Raw genomic sequence first — 19714 nt, 5'->3', positions numbered from 1 at the left:
CAGCTGGTTACGTGTTATTATCTGTTGAGGTGAGTGACAGTAAGAGTGCAGCCAGGTGGGAGAAGGCGGGAGAGGAGGTGGATGGACAGACGATGAAGGACGGGGGGGTTGTGATTAGCTGTGTGATCCCTTGGGAGCAGATGGTGAATGGAGGCTTACTTCTTAGGAGCTGGTGTGTCCACGGTGCAAAGCGTAGCGCCGGAGGTGAGCGGGACGCACGGCTGAGGCTGAGACAGGACGGCCTGGCGCCAGGTGAGTCATAACGGACCTCGGGTTAGGAGTGGTTTGGGTTAACGTGGTTCCATGCGATGGGGAACACCTCGGTGACCGCATCCTGGCCTTGGTGCTCGTCCTCCCTCAGACTGAGGCCGCAGCGAGTTGTGTCACCATGGCGCTGAGCGTCCCGGGCGTCGCCGCGGTTCTGCTGCTGCTCCGCGTTCCGTCTCTGCACGGTTCCGCGCTCCCTGCTGTCTCCTCCTACGAGTTCACGGCGTTCAGGATGCAACAATACAACTTGGCTCAACACAAGCGTGGTACGTGCTGCACCTCAGAGACAAACCGGCAGAATAAAACGGCACTGTGTTCTAAAATACTGTTGTAAAACATTTACTTTGTGAACTACAGACGCTTTATTTCTCATAAGATTATTATATATTAATGAATGAGTACCCAGCGTTGCTTTGGCTTGGAAAAAAAGACATATCTGCTTAATAGAACATTTGATGAGTGTAGAGTGTAGTGTATTTGTGCAATTTCCTGATTTATTTAAGATACTTTATGGATGTTTAATTGTGAAGAACTGAGCTTTTAGCACCGTCAGCAGGTTTCGCACTGTCTCAGTACTTAACCAGTAGGATTTAAATGGCAAATACACATGCTACTCCTAGGATTACATGGATTACACGGACACAACACATGCTGAACCCGCTATTGTACCAATGTCATGTGATGAGACAAGAAATGAAAGTTACATTAGGTTAATGTAGTAATGATAAAATAAACAACCCGTAACCTGTATAAATCAGAAGGTTGCCTTTCTGTGTGCTGAGGTTGCCGCGGCGCCATCGTGGTGGCGGAGGCCCGTTCGGCCGACGAGCCGGTTCTGACCCGCCGCTGTGTCGTCATGAAGGTGCAGGACTTCACCGCCGAGAAATACGCCGAGGCCCAGAGGCAAAACGCCGCTGCCGTTCTGGTCCTGCTGCCTAGAAACATCTCCAGCATCGCCCCCGAAACCGCACAGGTCACAGGCGTTCGGAGGAAATGCCCTCTGGCTCCTCTCGGGCCGCGGCGTTTCATCTGTGGCCCGTTTGTCCCTCAGAACTTCATGGCGAGTGAGAGCAAGGCCTTGCTGAGGGAAACCCCCATGCCCGTGTACGTGGTGCCGGAGGACGAACAGCTGCTCTACATGTACGAGGAGGTCAAGCAGGCGGCGGCCACGCGGACGCTGTCTATATTCATCCGAGGTGAAATCATGACGAAAATATTAGAAATAGCGCGGCTTTTGCTTTCATTTTTAATGCATATGTTTTTATTGTTGCCAGTCCTTCGAAGCATGGTCACTGCCACAGCCTTTCAGATGTTAGCCAACAATAACGCGCCTATCAAGGCTGTCACCGACAACTCCATAGTCACGCTGGAGGTGAGCGAGGAACCCGATTGGCTGGAGACGGGTCCTGCTTTGTTTGACTGTTTGACTGCTGGTGTGTGCCTCAGGGAGTGCTTCCTGGAGCAGGGGAGGACGTGCCCACCATCGTCATCACAGCCCACTATGATTCTTTTGGCCTGGCCCCAGTAGGTGACCTAGCTCTGAACCAGTGATAGAGACGTACCCATGGTGGTTTACCGCGGTTCTGGTCTTGTGTGTGACAGTGGTTGTCCTATGGAGCCGACTCCAACGCCAGCGGTGTGACCATCCTGTTGGAGCTGGCGCGCCTCTTCCAGAAGCTCTACAGCAGCCCTAGATCCAGACCGCAGTCAGTGATGCTCCACATTTTGTCATAACAAGCAGGTGTTGGCTGTTTGGCAGTGGTCACATTTCTTTTTTTGTGCTCTCAGATTCCACTTGATGTTCTCCTTAACCGGAGGTGGAAAGTACAACTTCCTTGGCACAAAGAGGTGGATTGAGGAGAACCTGGATCACGCTGGTGTGTGTTTGCAATGCATGAGAATCCACACATACAGGGAAAGTGAGGGGTCGTAGCTTTAGCTGACGCTGCACACGCTTGCTTGCCAGAGTCCAGCCTGCTCCACGACAACGTGGCCTTCGTGCTGTGTTTGGACACGCTGGCCTCTGAAGACGAACTGTACATGCACGTGTCCCGGCCGCCCAAGCCTGGAACTCCCATCCACTCCTTCATTCAGCACTTGGAGGAGGTGACACGTTTTATGGATAGGTTCAGAACGCTCAGACGTTGTGTCAATCAATGGCTGCTGTGCGCTCACACTCTGGCCTTGACCTCCAGGTGGTGTCCTCCAGATTTCCGTGGGTGAAGACGGGGCTGGTGCACAAGAAGATCAATCTCGTGGAGAACACGGTATCCTGGGAGCATGAGCGCTACAGCCTACGCAGGATCCCGGGATTCACTCTGTCTCATCTGGAAGACCCCAAGTCTGGACTCAGAGGCTCCATCTTAGACACTGTGTAATTAGGAACTTTGAACATTATCAGTCGATCAAAGTCTCTTGTTTATTTAGGTGTTGATTGAAACGATCACGCGCTGTATCGACTGTTTCTCAAATATCTTCTTGCAGGTCACAGGTCGATTTCAGGAAACTTAAGAGAAACGGAGTCATCATAGCAGAAGCGCTGGCTCGGTATATGTACGGTCTGTCTGACAAGGTGGTTACATGGCAGAAAGGTGTTTAGATTCGAATACGCAACCTTTTTGATTGAGACTTTTATCTGAATGTTTTTTTTTCAATCCTCCATAAGGGTTCACCAAAAGATGTGCAGCTTTTCAAGGGTCAAATGGTAAGTGTCTGACAGGTTGGTTGTTGCACAGAGACTAGCGCTGACCCCTGCTGTTAATGTTTGACTATTGCAGAGCCTCAGTCATTTTTAGTCCTTAAAACCTTCTAGACTTTTATCCTTAAATATGGAAATTGTGTTTATAATGACTAGATTGAAAATCTATATGGGACAAATATTAGAAATCCTGGCTGTATCTAAAAGGTTTCTGTGGTGAATCGTTGCTGCAGGACTTCCAGGACAGCCGTGTGTCCAGTATGATGCACTTCTTGACTTCAGTTCCTCGGGCAACCCAGCTACTGGATAAGGAGCCCGGTCACATGCTGCTGGTCAACTCACTGGAGCACGAATTCAAACGCTACCTCCAGCAGGTCCACAGGCACACCTTTCGGCAAAGCAAAAAGTACGGTAGTAGCACATGCTGTACTAAGTCTTAGAGTCCTGCATCAGAATAAAAACGACCACCTATGTGTCCACAGGGACCCTGATGTGACCTTTTTTGATCAAATGGATCAACCCATAGTTATGTACAGGTAAATACAGACATCTGTGTTAATGCTAATTAGCCTAATGCTAATTAAAGCCACTTAGACACTTTCCTACTGTCCATTTCAGGGTGAAACCTGCAGCCTTTGATCTCTTCCTCGGTGGCTGCATTGCTGCCTATTTGGGGATAGTTTACTATGCAATCCAGGTTCGTCAGTGCATTTTTTTTGTCTAATTATAATTTCCTGCTTTACTGTATGTCTCGTGACCATTCCATATGCAGGACTTTCGGCGTAAGCTCACGGTACTGGTCTGTTGCCTCTTTCAGAATTTTGGTTATCTCTACGCAAAACTGAGAGCAGCAGTGAAACCCAAGCACCAGTGAACGCTGCGAGGCTCCGACTGCCGGGGCCGTGACAGGGGAAGCCTTTGAAGTTGGCACTGCACACGTCGGGCCTGTGCCTCATTGGCTGCGCAGGACATGAAAGCAACGCGAGAGTCTTCACAGGCTGATTGTATGCATGCGCATTAGTGTGCATTTTCTTTGAAATGTGTATTATGTTAAAGATGCACGTACCTTTAATTATGCATTCCGCTGTGCTTAGAACTGTTCCTTAGGACAACTGAGTGAACTTTGTTGTTCGAGGAGATGTAATCTAAACAAAATAAATTAAGAAAGACTTCTGGATTGTGTTGCATCAAAGTGTAGCGAAGACGGGAGCGCGAGGCGCGGCCTGCGTTTGATTTGAGCGCCCGTCAAGGCGGCTGCAGCCACATCATTACTATGATTCCCATGTCCTCCGCTCTGCATCTGGTGACAAGGATTTGACTGGGCTTTACATGGCTGTCAGATGAGGCCCAGACACTGCAGAGGGATGAACAGCCAGTTCCTGTCACAGATAACTCGCTGACAGCAGTTGAGGCACAAAGGCACCCAACAGTGCTGGGTGAATTATTGATGCTAATGTGGCAAGCTGTCAGTGAAACGAGGTGACTCTGGATGAGGATGGGAGATTTTTTTTTTTTTCACAGTTCCATCTTTTTCTGATTTCTCTGTGGCCAAATCCGGGCAAGTGTTTAACTGAACAGCTGGACGATGAGCCTCGGTGGTGGAGATGGGAGCTGGCTACAGGCAGAGGGTCCGCGGGAGGGAAGTAGGTCATGCACAGTGACCCGAGGCCTGTGTGTCTCTGCAGGGGGCCCGGGACTCGGGGAGAGCAGCGGTCAAGTGCTCAGGTAGCACAAAGAGTTGTTCTGGTTCAGCAATGATTGGCTCCGACAACCTCCACAACAGGAGCTTGATCACAGCAGCTACAGATTAAAGCTAAAGGATTTGACCATCTAAGTTTATTCTTCATGGTAAATGGTAAAAAAACAAGCGAAATGATATCTAGCTTAAATACAGAGGTGACAATACTGAGTAAATCAGCAAACCAGGTAGTGTGCACAGCTGATCATCATTTACAAGAAAACAAGAAAAAAACATGCTGTAGTTCTTCTGAAGTACCTTGCAAGTGGCATTAAGTGCTCCACAGGTGGGGGCAAGGGAGGAGCCTCCAGGTGAGGAGGGCAGGAGAAGGCTGTTGATGACATCCAGGCAGACTGGAGTACAGGCAGTAGATGTAAGACAGCCGGTGAAGATGACTCCCCAGCTCTACATCACTGCGTATAAAGAGCAGTTCGCTTCACCCGGGAGAGTGAAACGAGCTCAGCTGCGGCCGACCTCCGCCCACCGCAGGAACAACCCCCAGCCTCGGCCGGTGAGACAGACAGACGGACGGACGGACGGACGGACGCACGCACGCACGCACGCACGCACGCACGCACGCACGCACACACACACACACACACACACACACACACACACACACGCACACACGCACACACACACACACACACCTGCTGTATGGACCTAAGTGTTTCTGTTGGGTATAGAGATAAATAATTTGTTTAGGCATCGTTTCAATCTGTGTAATTTACTATTCCAGGTGATGCGTTTAATGTCACACAGGACCAACTGAGCTTATTATAAGCTCTCCAACCTGTTCTTTATTTAACCAGGTTAATGTGTCTAAAACTCATTGGCATAATGATTGTTTACAGTTTCGCATCCTCAGCGATAGCTGTGTCCCATCTATTATTCAGTACTTCCTCCATGTTGGTGCATTTATCAGCGAGTGAAGTTAACAGGACTAGAGTGTAAGTGTAAGCCTACAGCGGCTATGGTCTGCTCTGCCCATCACAGCGCATCATGTAACGGTACACTGGTTATAGTCTTACAAGTGAAGGACATCTGGGAGGAGCCCAGATGCCTAAATGCATTTGACATTATTGAAAAAAGCAAAAGAACACACTAATGACACAAGAATGTTTGTAAATGCTTGGAGTCATCCTCTTTATGCTGTGTGTGTAAACCTGAACCAGACAAAGGTGAACAAATCTTTATAACCAGTGATGTTGAACATTCTCCAATCGTACAATCGCCTACATGTGTTCACAGCTTTCAGAAGCGGTGACCATTAACTAGAAAACTACACCTTGAGAAATTGCCTTTGCCTTTCTTTAAAATCTGATCATACAGCGCACGTTTGGGCAGCACCAGCCGTGCAGACAGAAAGCTGCTCGCTGAAGATTGAGAGGCTCTTAGCTCTTACATCCTCGTCTCCTGCCGATACGTGTCCTTCGTTCCTTTGGCTTTCAGGACTTTCTCTTCCCCCGGAGCCTTGAGGCCCTACAGAACTACAGGTTGAGCAACGCACACCCGCGCCGCTCGCCCGCTGTGGACCTTGGTCGCCCTCCCTTCCCTCCTGTCAGACATGTGTCATCTCCAGGTCCAGCTGGAAAAGGCCCTAGCCTCTCTCCAAACACTGTGGACCTGGGCAGGGTTCAGCACCCGCCTCCTGCCAACGCGGCGGCAGAGCCGGCTCCGCCCCCTGCCGACAGGCTGCGGACGCCGCGGCCGGCCGAGGCCAACGCCGCTGCCGCGCAGAGGTGACGATCAATCGCTTCAATCTGTGGGTCAAAGATAACGGCAAAGAAACTGAGAATACGGCTCCTGATTGATTCTGTTTGCAGGAGAATGGATTATCAGACGAACGTTCATCCACCTCCAGCACGGTAAAGGAATAACCTTTGACCTCCCGACTTTTGACCCTGAAAAATCCTGGCTGAATTGATGAGCATTGTTGAGCAAGAACTGGCTGTTATATGATTGTAACCAGTGTTTTTTTCATTCAGCATTCAGCTTCAGACAAGACCCCGAACTAGCAACCCACGTGCAGCTTCACACCCGCTTCCGTGCATACGGAACTGCAGGTGTCGCTCCCGCAGCGCTCAGGACCACGGGTGCAGATTTACTTGCATTTACGCAACATAAAAGCAATTAGCTGGGAGGCCGCGTGCACTTCTCCCGTCTAATCTTTGCTTTGACGGTCTCTCGGCAGCAGTTGCTACAGCTGCTTCCACGTGGTGAAGCCCTACCAGGCTGGACGCTACATCATCCACCCAGAGTTTGTGTCTGAACGCCTTCCTCAGGGCCGTTAACGCAGACTCCGGAGCACCGACCGGGGTCCTTAAGGAGGTCTCTACAGGCGCTTCAGAAAATGAGGAATTGTTAACTTCACCATTGTTTAATTCTCTTCTAATTAACCCTGTGTGACAACGTGTAACAATGAATAATGTAACTGTAGGCTGCACTCTCAATGCAATTATCTCCCCGCGTACAGCGTGGAACCTTTTGCAACTCAGCACTAAATCAGCACGAACGATCTTCCCATAAGGAGCTTGTGGCGAAACTGAATGAGACACTGTGGTCTTAAGTATATGTGTATCCCATAATTACAGAGATAATTTGATATCATTCATTATATGGTCCTGCAAACAATGAAACTATAGATTTGTTATGGTGATTATTATTGTGGTATTTTGTACTACATCATATTTCACCAGTGCAAAATAGGATTATACTGACAAAACCAATTCCGGTTAATTCCCATCCCACGTGTTTTTTCATATTTACTAAAACACGCCGCTCTGAACTTGTTGACTACATTTCCCGTCGAGCAGTGGGCGTAAACAAGGCGGATACGCTTCAACGTGCCAATGCGCCTTTTACGGAGCTTTTCTGAGCACCGTGGCAAACAACGTTGGCGTGGAGCTGCTGACCGGTAGGCACAGGTTACTTTAATGGGGATTCATGTGGGTGCGCATAAATAACGCGCGTGCGGCGCGTCGGTGGCAGCGGTTACGTGTTGTTTTCCCTCCGCTAACTTTATCTCCACCCATCAAGACGCGCGACCCAGCGCCTCAACATATGGCGACTGTACTGCATTGAGAGTTGTGGGTACGTTACGCGGCGTGTGACACTGTACGTGCGTGGGCTGTGCGCGGTATTGTTTGTGTTTAATGTGCAAAATTAATTGGACGGATGCTTCAAATCTCAGAAACTCTTCAGGAAACTCCCAGCGCGCGGACGGACGTCTTCGTCGCTCCGCACGAAACAGCTGTTTGTTTATGAGTCCAAGCGTAAAAGACGTGAACACGTGAACAGTCACCACCGTGCAACACCTTGAGCACACGCACGCAGACACACACGCACGCAGACACGCACGCAGACACTTTTTAAAGCAGTCAGACTTTTCCAAACTCCCGTTTTTTTGCCGTTTGAGCACTTCTGTAGTTGTTTATCTGCACGTGAGAAAAGAAAAATGGCTGAAACGGCAGATACGAACCGTCCCAAACAACAGGAGCGGAATGTTTCTAATCACCCTCATGAAATAATCATCACCCACTGTCTGTTTTGTTAGGGTAATTTTATTTTATACATCTGCAGGCAAATCAACTTTAGGCTTTAGTTTCTGGTCACTGAACTAAAGTAGTTTCAAGATGTGTCTTGCTATATCTGCAGCAAAGCATTTCATACACAGTTTTTTCCAATTCACCTAATAGACAGTGACTCCTGTCTGGTAAATTTCATTAGCTGAGTACAACAGGCACCAGAGCAGGCCTCCAAGGAGCCAACAGTTAGGACTCAGTTAATTATTTGTGGGCTCATGTTATCACTTGTGTTGTTTTGGGAAATCTCTACCACAGTTGTTGAACACAGAACAAGTCAACTACATTTGCTAAGTGATGACATTTTTTAATTTTTTTTATTTTCCAAGGCACAAAAGAACTAACATCCACCACTTCATTACCGATACGAGTTTCCCTGCGTTCAGAGGTTTCTGAGAGTGGACCAAGGAACCGTGGGCCGGCCCGGCTTGACGGATCACAGTGTGTTTAGTATGCGCTCCTCTGCTTTCCAGCAGTGGCAGAACTCGAAGGCCAAAATCCCCTTTGTGCGCCTCTACTTCCCTACATACAAATGAGTCTTTTTTTTTTTCAATTGAACTCGCGTTCAAATCACTGCTGGGGACATCCACTTTATCCTCTTATGTGTAATTGGCTGGGGATTTGTTTTGTTAAATCTCAAACACATCTTTAAACATTACATCCTGACGGCGTAATACCCCGAAGTGCTGTGAAATCACTTTGTGCGGCAACGGAGACAATCCTAGACGAGCAATGCTGACTTTGAACCCGACACGCTGAGAAACCCGGTTGTTGTTCTGGAAACGTGCGGGTAGTGTTCCTGAGGTTAAGTCAATACATGTACATGCTGACTAGTCACAACCGTTGTGTGAGTGGTTTTGTGTTCCTTAGGGTAGCGCCACGGCAGCATTCTTGTGCTTATCCGGTTATCTTGAACCCAACAAACCAGTTATTATATGAAAAAAGATTGTTCATTCACACTTCTGCCACATTTGCTTCCTCGTAGACCGGCGAAAAAGGTGCACCAAGAGGTCCAGAACGCCGCCAAAGGAATTCCTCTGGGAAAACCATGTACCAAGTGGTGCCTGGAGGAGCTGGGGGCACAAATACAGACGTTCTCCCCAAGCAGAAACGCAGCAAAGACACTCGGCCCCTAGTTGGTGCCGGACTGATCGGCCTGGTGCTGGTGATCGGGGCCGTGACTGCGTGGTGTTATTATATAGCTTCCCTTCGCAAAGCGGAGCTGCTTAAAACCCAGCTGTTGGACCTGAATAAAGATGGCTACATCATCCGCAACCAGGGAGGGGCAATTGTTTTCAGAATGGATTTCAGGTTAGTTTTTGGACTAATTATATATATTTCAATGAATCTGAATGATTGTAAAACATAAATGGAAGAAGAAGCTGCAGTGAAATATACTTTTTCATCTTGGCAGGTCTGGGACTCTGGATTTGGATTCCTGCTCTAAGGAAGGGGAGATTCTGAGCTGTGGACGCACCACTGACAGAAAACTCAAGTTCTTTATTGAGACAGTTCGGCCTAAGGACACAGTGCAATGCTACCGCGTGCGCTGGGAGGAACTGGTTCCCAACATTCTCGTTGAACACGCTATGACATACAAGTTTGCACACTGGTATGGAGGGGCAATTTCAGCCATCCAGCACTGGCCCATTTCTATTTCTGGCCAACAGGCTCCCAAACCCTTTGTTACGAGTGACATCTACTCAAACCGCGAGGAGTTCGGTGGGATTTTGGAGAGTTACTGGCTCTCCTCCAACGCCACGGCCATCAAGATCAACAGTTCCGTGCCCTTCCACCTAGGCTGGAACAACACGGAGAAGACCATGTACTTCCAGGCGCGGTACAATGACAGTCCCTTCAAGCCGAACACGGGAGAGGCTCCGTGCGCTGAGCTTAGTTACAGGGTGTGTGTGGGTGTGGACGTGACATCCATACACAAGTACATGGTGCGCAGGTACTTCAACAAGCCAAACAAGGTGCCAGCCAAAGTCATATTCCAGCATCCCAGTTGGTCCACCTGGGCGCTACACAAGACCGACATCAATCAGGAGAAGCTCTTGACTTTCGCCGACAACATCCGCAAATACAATTTCAACTGCAGCCAACTGGAGGTGGACGACGGCTACACCTCGCAATATGGGGATTTTGAGTTTGACCCCATTAAGTTCCCCGACCCCTCGGCCATGTTCCAGAAGCTGAAGTCGGACGGTTTCCGCGTGTCCCTGTGGATCCACCCGTTCGTCAACTACGAGTCCGTGAACTTCCACCCCGGGGTGCAGAGGGGTCTGTTCGTCAGGGAGCCGACGGGCCAGCTTCCAGCCCTGGTCCGCTGGTGGAACGGCATCGGCGCAATTGTGGACTTTACAAATTCGGAGGCCCGCGACTGGTTTTCCTCGCAGCTGCGCTCGCTGCGCTCCCGGTACGGCGTGTCCTCTTTTAAGTTCGACGCAGGGGAAACCAACTATTTACCATGGAAATTTAGCACCAAAAATCTCATTCGAGACCCAAGCTTTTTCACCAGACGTTACACTGAAATGGCAATGCCTTACAACGACCGGGCCGAGATGCGTAGCGGCTACCAGTCCCAAAACATTTCATGCTTCTTCAGACCCATCGACAGAGACTCGGTGTGGGGCTACGAGCTAGGTCTCAAATCTCTAATCCCCACAGTGCTTACCATCAGCATCCTCGGCTATCAGTTCATTATTCCGGACATGATCGGGGGAAACGCCTATCTGAACCGCACCGATGGAAGCCGTGGGCTGCCTGATCGAGAGCTATACATCCGCTGGCTGGAGCTGGCAGCCTTCATGCCCTCCATGCAGTTTTCAATCCCACCGTGGGAATACGACAACGAGGTGGTCGAAATCGCTCGAAAATACACGGCCCTTCACGAGAGCCTCGTGGCACCGCGGGTCCTGGAGCTGGCCAGCGAGGTGCTGACCACTGGGGACCCAATCATACGGCCGCTGTGGTGGATTGCCACAGGCGATGAGACGGCCTACAAAATCGACTCTCAGTTTCTGATTGGGGATGACCTCATGGTAGCCCCGGTTTTAGAGCGTGGAAAGCAGGAGCGCGACATCTACCTTCCTGCTGGTCGCTGGAGAAGCTACAAGGGGGAGAGGTTTGATATCAAGAAGCCGCAGCATCTCACGGACTATCCGGTGGACCTGGATGAGATTGCTTACTTTGTGTGGGTGTAGCTAACAGCAGCTGCAGGATGGGCCTATGTTTGCGTGAAAAGCAGCCTTTACAAACTTTTGCTTTTATGCTTGAGACATTGAATGTTTTTATGCAAGTTCTTTTATTTCCTAAACAGTAACATCAGAAATGTGAAATGCCATCAACTCGTAAACTAATGAATGTTTGCCTTATTATATTATGTGGATTAATATCTTTATGCCAAACAAGGGCACTTTAAAACCGAGTGTGCAACTTTTAATGAATGCGTCAAGTTACAGGCACATTATAAATTTATATACATTTCCAAAAATGACACATCCTGTAAATATTTGTTATATGCTTGCCTGAAATTCATTGGATTGAGTAATAATATATGAATATGCTCCTAGGTTCAAACTTTTAATCATACTCCATAGAAAATGTCATCTACTAAAAGTTGCACAGTTTTGTTTTAAAGAGCCTACAAGCCATAGGATTGAGATTGGAGATAAAGGGAATATGCTGTGAACTGACCAACTCATGATTATTGTCGTTGTGCCATACAGTAAGTTGCTTTACTTCTGTGTCACAGTCTAATACAGATGAGATGGTGGAAGCGGTGTCTTCTTAGACGCCAATGAATCTTTTAGGTTTGTGCGCTGAGCTGCTTCTCAGGAAGTCAGGTTTTATGTGCCGCTCATCAGGACGAATGCTTAAAGTTGAACCATCACATACGGCATGTGCCGTTGTTTGTGTATCACAGTGTGATGCAAATCCTCCTCGTGTTTTGCCATATTAATAACTTTGGCCATAAATATGTGGAGTGTTAATGTTACTTTGTTTGGTACATATGCTAAAACTGCTTTGCTATGTTGTTTTATATGTAATTGATACAGTGTTAAAAGGCCACATGGTGCTTTCCCTTAGCCTCTTAATTTAATCGACTATGCAGCAACAGATTTTTTGAAAACCATTTTTAAATTCATTTTACATACATGTTAAAGTGCACTGGTAAAAGCGTGTATTGTAACATTTTGTTGTTACAGCGTCACAATCATGGATAGAACGCTAGCGTCTGTAGAGTCTTTGTTTGACATCAAAGTAAATCTGATAAAAGGTCATTGTGGGCAACGTGGTTGATTAGACGTCACATTTCTCTGTTTTAAATAGGGCCGATCCCAGACTTGACATCTATCATGGAGTTTGTATGTTTATTTGAAATGTTTTTAACCTTTTGTGGTTTTTGAGAATTAAAACGTGTTTCCTTCTGAACTTGTCAAAGTACTACTTTTGTTATGCACAAGCAAGGAAACGTCCCCATACTTGTTGTGAAGCTGTCTCTTTCTTTCAGTGCTGCCTTTCATCCATTAGTGCCAGCGTGCGCTGACAACTCTTCCACACCAACCTTTGTGGACTTTGTTTGCGCTTTCTGACACAGCTTGGTCTTAACAAGACGTCCTATTTATAGTGGTTCTCACCCAGCATCTGGGTCAGGCCAGTCTCTGAGGCTATTTCGGTCCAACACTGTCTTGCTTTATGACACGACAGAGGCTTGACTCTTTGTTTGCTTGTGTCCCTTTGCGCGCTCTTCGCCTCCAGTTAAAAAGTAGCCAAAGACTGAGCTTTAGTTTTAACGAACCGGCAGCAATAATTCAAGGAAAGGTCATACTGGAAATCATTGTATGGGTGGTTTAAAAATACTATTTTTAGCATTAAAAAAACAAATAATAATAAATAAAACACAGTGAGCATTGCATCCCTGACTTTATAGCACAGATCAACACAATACAAGTCAAACAAACCCCGCCGTGGGTTTTAGGTCAGTAGGGTGACCCTGCAATCACTGAGCCAGTAACAACCTGTAACCGCTTATGATTTGGCAATACATAAGAAACGAATGCATCTATCAATTCGATATTGAAAGAGGCACCTCAGAGGGACTTTTCCAACTTTCTGAAGCCAGCTCATCATATGACAGTAATGACAAGTTGATGAAAAAACGGCGCAGGTTATTTTGAGGTGGTGCTCCGATCAATAAATCATCTGGCGGTTCATGATGTGAGGCCAGGGAGCGAATGATGTAAAAAAGTACGACTGCACACCGAGAATATGAAAGGTACATTTACTGAAGCGGCTGATGATGGCGATAGCTTTTATTTGAATTACACCATTAGGCGTAATTGTTCTTTTGTGTTGTATGCTTGCACTGTTTCTAATAGCAAAAGTTGGTCTTTCATATGTTTGGGGAATTTATTCCATTTCACAGCAGCGGGATATGCTTCAGAACAACTTGACTTTATTTGCCAAAGCCTCATCTTTCTTCAGAATTGATCTGGACTCGCAGTCTGTGCGGGGAGGACATGCATCCATTGATTAGCTGTCTCTGTGATGCTGGGATCAATATTATTTGTTGGTTTGCTTTCTGCAACCATATTGTTTGGTTCTGCCCATCTTTTCATAGTCTGGGAAAAATAATTTATGTTGGAGCTCCAGGACTCGATTATTTCTAGAAAGAGGATTAAAAAAGTTAAAAAAGTTAAAAAAGGTTAATCTGACTAATAACATTATTTTTGTTTTTCACCACATACTAAATCTAAATAGCTTGTGCAGTACTGTAGGCGTCCAGAAGGGAGCAGTGTAGCTTCACCATTGACTTCCTCTCCAGCGTGTCAGTGGACTATGGTCCAGATGTTATGTGAACACACACACACAAAGCAGGACACAGAACTGGCAGAGCACCCCCCCATCCCCACCTGTGAGCCCACCTGTGTGTCCATCTGCAGAGGAGAGACACCAGTTGTTCTGGTTAGGAGCCAGTGTGTCTCAAGTACCTTTCCATATTCTCCCTCCACGAGGGTGTCTGCTGTCTGTCCTCTCCAGTAAGACGTATATTTATAGTTGTGCTCCGACCAATATGCTATTGAACAAATAAATGCACCTTTCCAATTTTGACCGACCGCGGCCAAAATGGGCCTTTGTACAGTAGACACATCAACAAAGAATGTTAAACAGCGCCCATCATTCCTTTAAGCATTTCACTCTTATATGGTTCCTTTTTTACCTCATTAAACATTCCTGCTGGTGCCTTTGGAGCTCTTCGTAGCAGGGCGCCCAACTTCTAGGGAGTCTATGAAATCATTTCCATTTATAAACAGTTTATCTAACTGTGGACTGACAAATACCTAAACTCTCTGAGATTTACAACTTCATGCAGATCAGCAATTCCTTATCTCAAGAGTCTGCGATCTCATTTTTGCAAGGCAGAGTTTACAGCAGCAGATCCCTCTTATGAATGGTAAACTCATGTTTTTTTAATAATTCAAAATAGCGCTAACCCACTTCACCAATCTGATTCCATTAGCCGAGGGATTCGTGTAATTTCTAATCTAAACTGTGAACGTTATAATGCCGTCATTATGAACGCGAACAATGCAGTGCATGTTGTAATTCAAACGGGTTCACTGCTGCAGCTTATTACCGCCACAAATAAGCTAATTAGGAAAATTATACTTTACAAATAAATGGCGATAGTTTTACATGAATTAGCATGAGCACTTCTTTGGTAAATAATTGTATCTAGCAAACACTAAAGCAGCAAACCAATCTATCTGCAGAATTGTGAGGAGGTCGCAAATAGAGGCCAGGAGACAAACTATGATGAATAAGCTGTTCTCTTTTTTTTTTTAAAACAAGCTTCCCAGCGTTTTGGAACTGAATGTGCATTGAACATCTATCGTGTGTGACCACAGGGGAAATAAAACCTCATGGCCGTCTCCTGTGTGAAGTGAGAATCTTTGTCCTTAACCCACGATTTTCCTCCTGTAACTAGAATGACCTCGCATCTGGCGCTGCCACGGCTTGTCTGACAGGAATATGTCTGTCCTCGCTACGTAACAAATGAACCCGACACCCCGGAGACCGATCTTGCATCTGTTTATCTTTTTCACCTGTCTGCTCGCTGCACTGCATCGGGCTGACACTCCTGTGCGGCCCTTTGTGGATTTCACAGCGTGCCTCCGGCGTTCTGGGGACAGAGATAGTCAGCGTTGGCTGCTTTGTTAACTTTGGCACTGGCTCTAATAATACAGTACAGCGTGTAAGTCCAGCAGCATGTTTATTCTTCTGCAACATGTATGTTTGTCTACAACTCAGTGTGAGAATAAAAAAGCTTACCTCGCTGTTTTCTGAAATATTTTAAGTGAATAATAAAGAAAAATGTGTATGAAAAAAAAATGTATGTGCAGGAACGATCGCGACAAAGTTGTGTTGCAAAGCAGAGCTCGTCTCCACAGACAGAGCAGCGGCGAGTCGGGGGAAATGGTGAGAAATATACAAACACGCTCAAATAGTAAATTGAAGGACTTAGGCGCCGACAGGCGGCAGGGCACCTCCTCTGCGCCGTGTGGGGCAAAAGGTTGTACAAAACGTCAGTCGCTCGGGAACGGCTGCATAATTGAAACATTGCGTCGCCCCCGCAAGGTTGTTTGATTGATACAATTTTAGAACATTCCTGTCCCCACATGCTCATGGGCTTTACCTGGGAAGAAACCAGGGGAGGAGGAAAGGTGCTTAGGTGTCTCATCTGGGTTTTAGTGGAAAATTGGTGCCATCCATCAAACAGTGCATTTAACAATCGCTAACGCAGGCCCGGCCAACAAAGGATTCGTATATAAGGCAGCAAACCGGCAAACATGTGAGGTGCAGAGACTGCCGAGGGTCTATCAATCAGCCAGTCAGCTCCTTTATTTAACAAGCAAGGGCCACAGACCCCAGGGGCCACACTCCATATTCTGGCTGGTTGGGCTCGCAGTCTGTAAAGGCAAGAAAAAAGGGGAAGAGAGGGATGAAGGGAGGAAGGAAAGAGGGACATGAAGGGATTGGGGTTGGGGGGTGATGGAGGTACAGAAGGGTTTGGCCCATGTCCCCTGGCGTGCCGGTGCGCTTCATCTTCTCAGTGCAAGGACCTGGAACTGCCGCTTGATGGGATTTTCAGCCCCGTGGCCTCCGCTGTCCCAGCATCCATCTGGAGGGCTGCCGCGTGCGCAGCGCAGAGCCAGCCACTCAGCGACGCGGCCATAAAGAACAAGCCGCGGGCCGGCCAACGCCGCCGATCTGAGGCCCGCGGCCGTGTTCAGCGGACGGGCCGACGCTCGGCGGCACACGCTCCTGTCAGGGACACGGGCTGATCCCTGAGCCACTGTGTGCTCAGTGGAACAGAAGACACGCTCGGCGAGGCAGCCCCACATCCAGCCGCTGACTCCTTCAAACCTTACAAAATTGGAATGGAGCGAGGATTTCACTATTCAGCATCCTTAATGGTGTGGAGAGGACCGTCTCCGTCTCGCGCCTGGTGTCTGGGCGCCACTGCAATGTACAGTAAAGTGTTTATTTTCTTTTCTTGCGTTGTGCGGCCTTAACCAAATTTGACCCTGTCTGATCATAGAACGCCGCACACATTGTGATGCCTTGGATCCTGACGCATCCACAATCATTTATTTAGGTGACATGAACTCAAGACTAAATATTCCAAGACATTCATTACTGCCTCCTGTTATTGAATTGCATTTTTGAATCCCAGAGCAACAAATAAAGCATGTGTACTCTACTATAGGCAGCCGCGACTCCAAATGTGTCATATTGGCCCAACATCCAGCCCGACACAACTAAAAGGGCCGCACAAAGTTTGGACTGAAAATGCTTTTGTTTCTCCCCGCGACTCCGGGGCCTCATTAGCATATCACTTCCTCTCCCGGTGACTGTAAATTCAGCGAACGCCGTCCTGCGGTGGGTAAGGTGGGCAGACGGCAGACTGTATAAATAAACAGAGCCTGTCTGAGGGCAGCACCCTGGCCCCCACCTGCCCACCATCAATCAGTATTACAGCAGCCACTGGCAGCCCAATTGCCCTTTTATAGGCCTGTGGAATGATCAAACATCTGCTCATAACCATGCTTCATATAGAGATGGATCATACAATGCAAAACATACAACGGCAAATGCTACATGGTAGCATTTAGCACAGCCAGATGTAGGAATGGCAACACGGGGCATTTTTTTGGTGTGAAACTGGAGCTTTGCTGGGCTGAGTGGGTGACGTCTGGGTTTCCTAATGATCCCGTGCACATTTATTTCTTGGAATAACTGATGAAACGGCGCAACTGGGCCCGAACCGCTTCCTTGTTTACCGCTCAAAAGTCGACGCCGATGAAAGCTCATTGAACGTGATAAAAGTTGAGCCCAGAAACTAGTTTGGCAGCTGCAGTAGACAAAGGTTGCGGGGGCCCGGTCCATGGAGAGGGGGAATGAATCCAAGTGGTCCAAGGTTAATGGTGGCTCGGAACAAAATGGATTCAGTGCCAGGGGCGTGCTGACAGGTTATTTGACATGAGTGAAGGTGGGCCATCAATCTCCCATTGGTCCCTTTGACCCTCCTCTGTCCGGCCGCGGCAGCTAGGGGGCGCCAGGTGTCACGGCGCCCTGACCCGTACGGGTCTCTGGATGGCCCACCTGCCGTCTGCCCAAAGCCCCCCCCCCCCCACCCTCCGTGGCCGGAGGAGACTCCCATCAGTTCACGCTTGACTAGTATAATGAAAGTGTGATTGGAAGATAGTGAACTGTGACAGGCGCTAGTGGACTCAAAGTCTTCTAGCCAAATTCCGAGCCCTCGCTCCAGGTTGCCATTTAGCGGCTCGCTCCGCTCCCGAATCGCTCTGACAATTTAATGGTGCAAAGATGATAATCTGGCAGCCTGTCTTTAATATGCTCTCACGCGCCGCGTTGCTATTGACTCGTGTACTGCGGAATGAAGCCATCTTGCGGCGCATTCGACCTGAGACGAAATAGCAGGTGAAGTAGTAAGCTGAGGCTAAAACTACTTTGTATAGTTTGAGCGGCTTTTTGTCCGTGCGCGACCCCCCCCCCCCCCCCTGCCCCCCCCCAGGGAGGTTCAGCTCCACGTTTAAACCCGACATAAATTCCCTGTCACAAATCCCCAGGGCAGCCGAGCTTGTAGGCACAAAAGCAAATATTTCCGTTCCTGATCATGGCCAATCCCTTTTAACATCCCCACCCACCCACTGCCCTCCTCCCCGGCCGCCTCTGAACCTACCCGAGTACCGCAAGCCAGCCATTTGTTACAAAGTAATTATAGAATTATCGATTGGCAAGCAATTAACACCTTTTTTCTCTTCTTCCACCCTCCACCTTGGCCCCGCCCCGCCCAGCCCCCCCACCCCATCCTTTAATTTGAACTCGGAGAGAGAAAGCATACAGTGGGGGGTGGGGGCGCAAAGCTGTGGGAGTAACACATTTAATCCTGCTGGCATTTCCTAGTTTCTTCTTAAATTAATAGGGCGACGGGGACAAAACGGCTTTTCTCCTTGTTCCTCCGCTTCCTCTGTTATTGCTCTCCTTGTCCTGCCTGCTGATCTATCTTGAGCAGACAGGAAGCCGCTTAGAATACAGCCAAACACTGTATGTTGGCCGGGATGAATGAACGTGGCATTAAAGCAGATTTCCGAAAGCACACACTACATCTTGGGTAACAATCACACAGTGTTTGTGCTTCTGAGCGCCCAACCAGTGCGGACTATTATTTATACGTTTGGCATATTTTACCCCCTCTTCCTGACCTGCTTTCCAGCTGGTCCAGATGGACGTGTGGGGGAACAGCGCTAGAACCTCCGGCTGGCAGGTGTCTGAGTCAGGATGGATGTCATGGAACATCACCTTACTAACATATGGAAAGGGACAAGGGAGACGATTCCCCTTCTGGCAAGTTTGATAACACGTCTTCTCGTTCTGTCTGTCCGTCAGTCGCTGTCTCCGCCGAATGTCAAAGCCCGACTTTCATATTTTGCCGGCCTTGGCCAATAAACGGGAGTCTTTAATCTTCACCGTTTACGTCTTATCTTTAAAACGGGGGATATTTTGTCACCTCCTAAATGAAGCGCAATCTATATTCTTTAACAACGCACATCCAAAGTGGGTCACGACTTTGCTTTTAGTGCGTTCCAACAAAGTAAAAGTACCAATAAATATTAATGAGTCTGTATCTTAGCATGAGAGACTAAATTTCTAATTTGGGTTCTGCACTGAAAAAGAACCCGAGTTACAAGATTTAATTTTTCTCTGCTTTCGTACGGGGGTGAAGGCAGCGTGGAGGGAGGGAGGGGGGGGGGGGGGGGGGGGGGGGGGGTGCTTCTAAATTGCAGTGTGTGTCATCACGGCACAGTGTTGCTTGTGCAGTCATTTTTTCCTCCC

At 48.0% G+C, this 19714-nt stretch overlaps 2 protein-coding genes across 3 annotated transcripts; both read left to right on the top strand.

Annotated features, from left to right (window-relative positions):
* Positions 1-121: 121 nt before the first annotated feature.
* zgc:109965 (Nicalin-1-like) lies at positions 122-4488 on the top strand. The gene is made up of 16 exons (XM_055508915.1): positions 122-252; positions 362-533; positions 1050-1240; positions 1319-1463; positions 1542-1639; positions 1714-1791; positions 1870-1973; positions 2056-2144; positions 2234-2373; positions 2463-2641; positions 2752-2839; positions 2933-2971; positions 3199-3371; positions 3448-3501; positions 3584-3662; positions 3783-4488. Exons 2-16 carry the CDS (start codon positions 389-391, stop codon positions 3837-3839), a joined length of 1659 nt encoding a protein of 552 aa, XP_055364890.1. The 5' UTR covers positions 122-252; positions 362-388; the 3' UTR covers positions 3840-4488.
* A 2997-nt stretch (positions 4489-7485) lies between these two features.
* Positions 7486-12724, top strand: myorg (myogenesis regulating glycosidase (putative)). Of its 2 annotated transcripts, none has more exons than XM_029151692.3 (3): positions 7486-7620; positions 9273-9598; positions 9702-12724. In XM_029151692.3, the coding sequence occupies exons 2-3, from the start codon at positions 9336-9338 to the stop codon at positions 11491-11493; spliced, it is 2055 nt and encodes a 684-aa protein (XP_029007525.1). In that variant the 5' UTR covers positions 7486-7620; positions 9273-9335; the 3' UTR covers positions 11494-12724. The 2 variants fall into 2 exon arrangements, with proteins under 2 accessions (XP_029007525.1, XP_029007526.1); XM_029151693.3 differs by lacking the exon at positions 7486-7620 and adding an exon at positions 7637-7796.
* The last annotated feature ends 6990 nt before the right edge of the window (positions 12725-19714 follow it).

The sequence above is a fragment of the Betta splendens genome, chromosome 5 (assembly GCF_900634795.4).
Source record: "Betta splendens chromosome 5, fBetSpl5.4, whole genome shotgun sequence".
NCBI lineage: Eukaryota > Metazoa > Chordata > Actinopteri > Anabantiformes > Osphronemidae > Betta > Betta splendens.
Note: the sequence above shows the minus strand (reverse complement) of the source record. Positions and strands in the feature narration are given on the sequence as shown.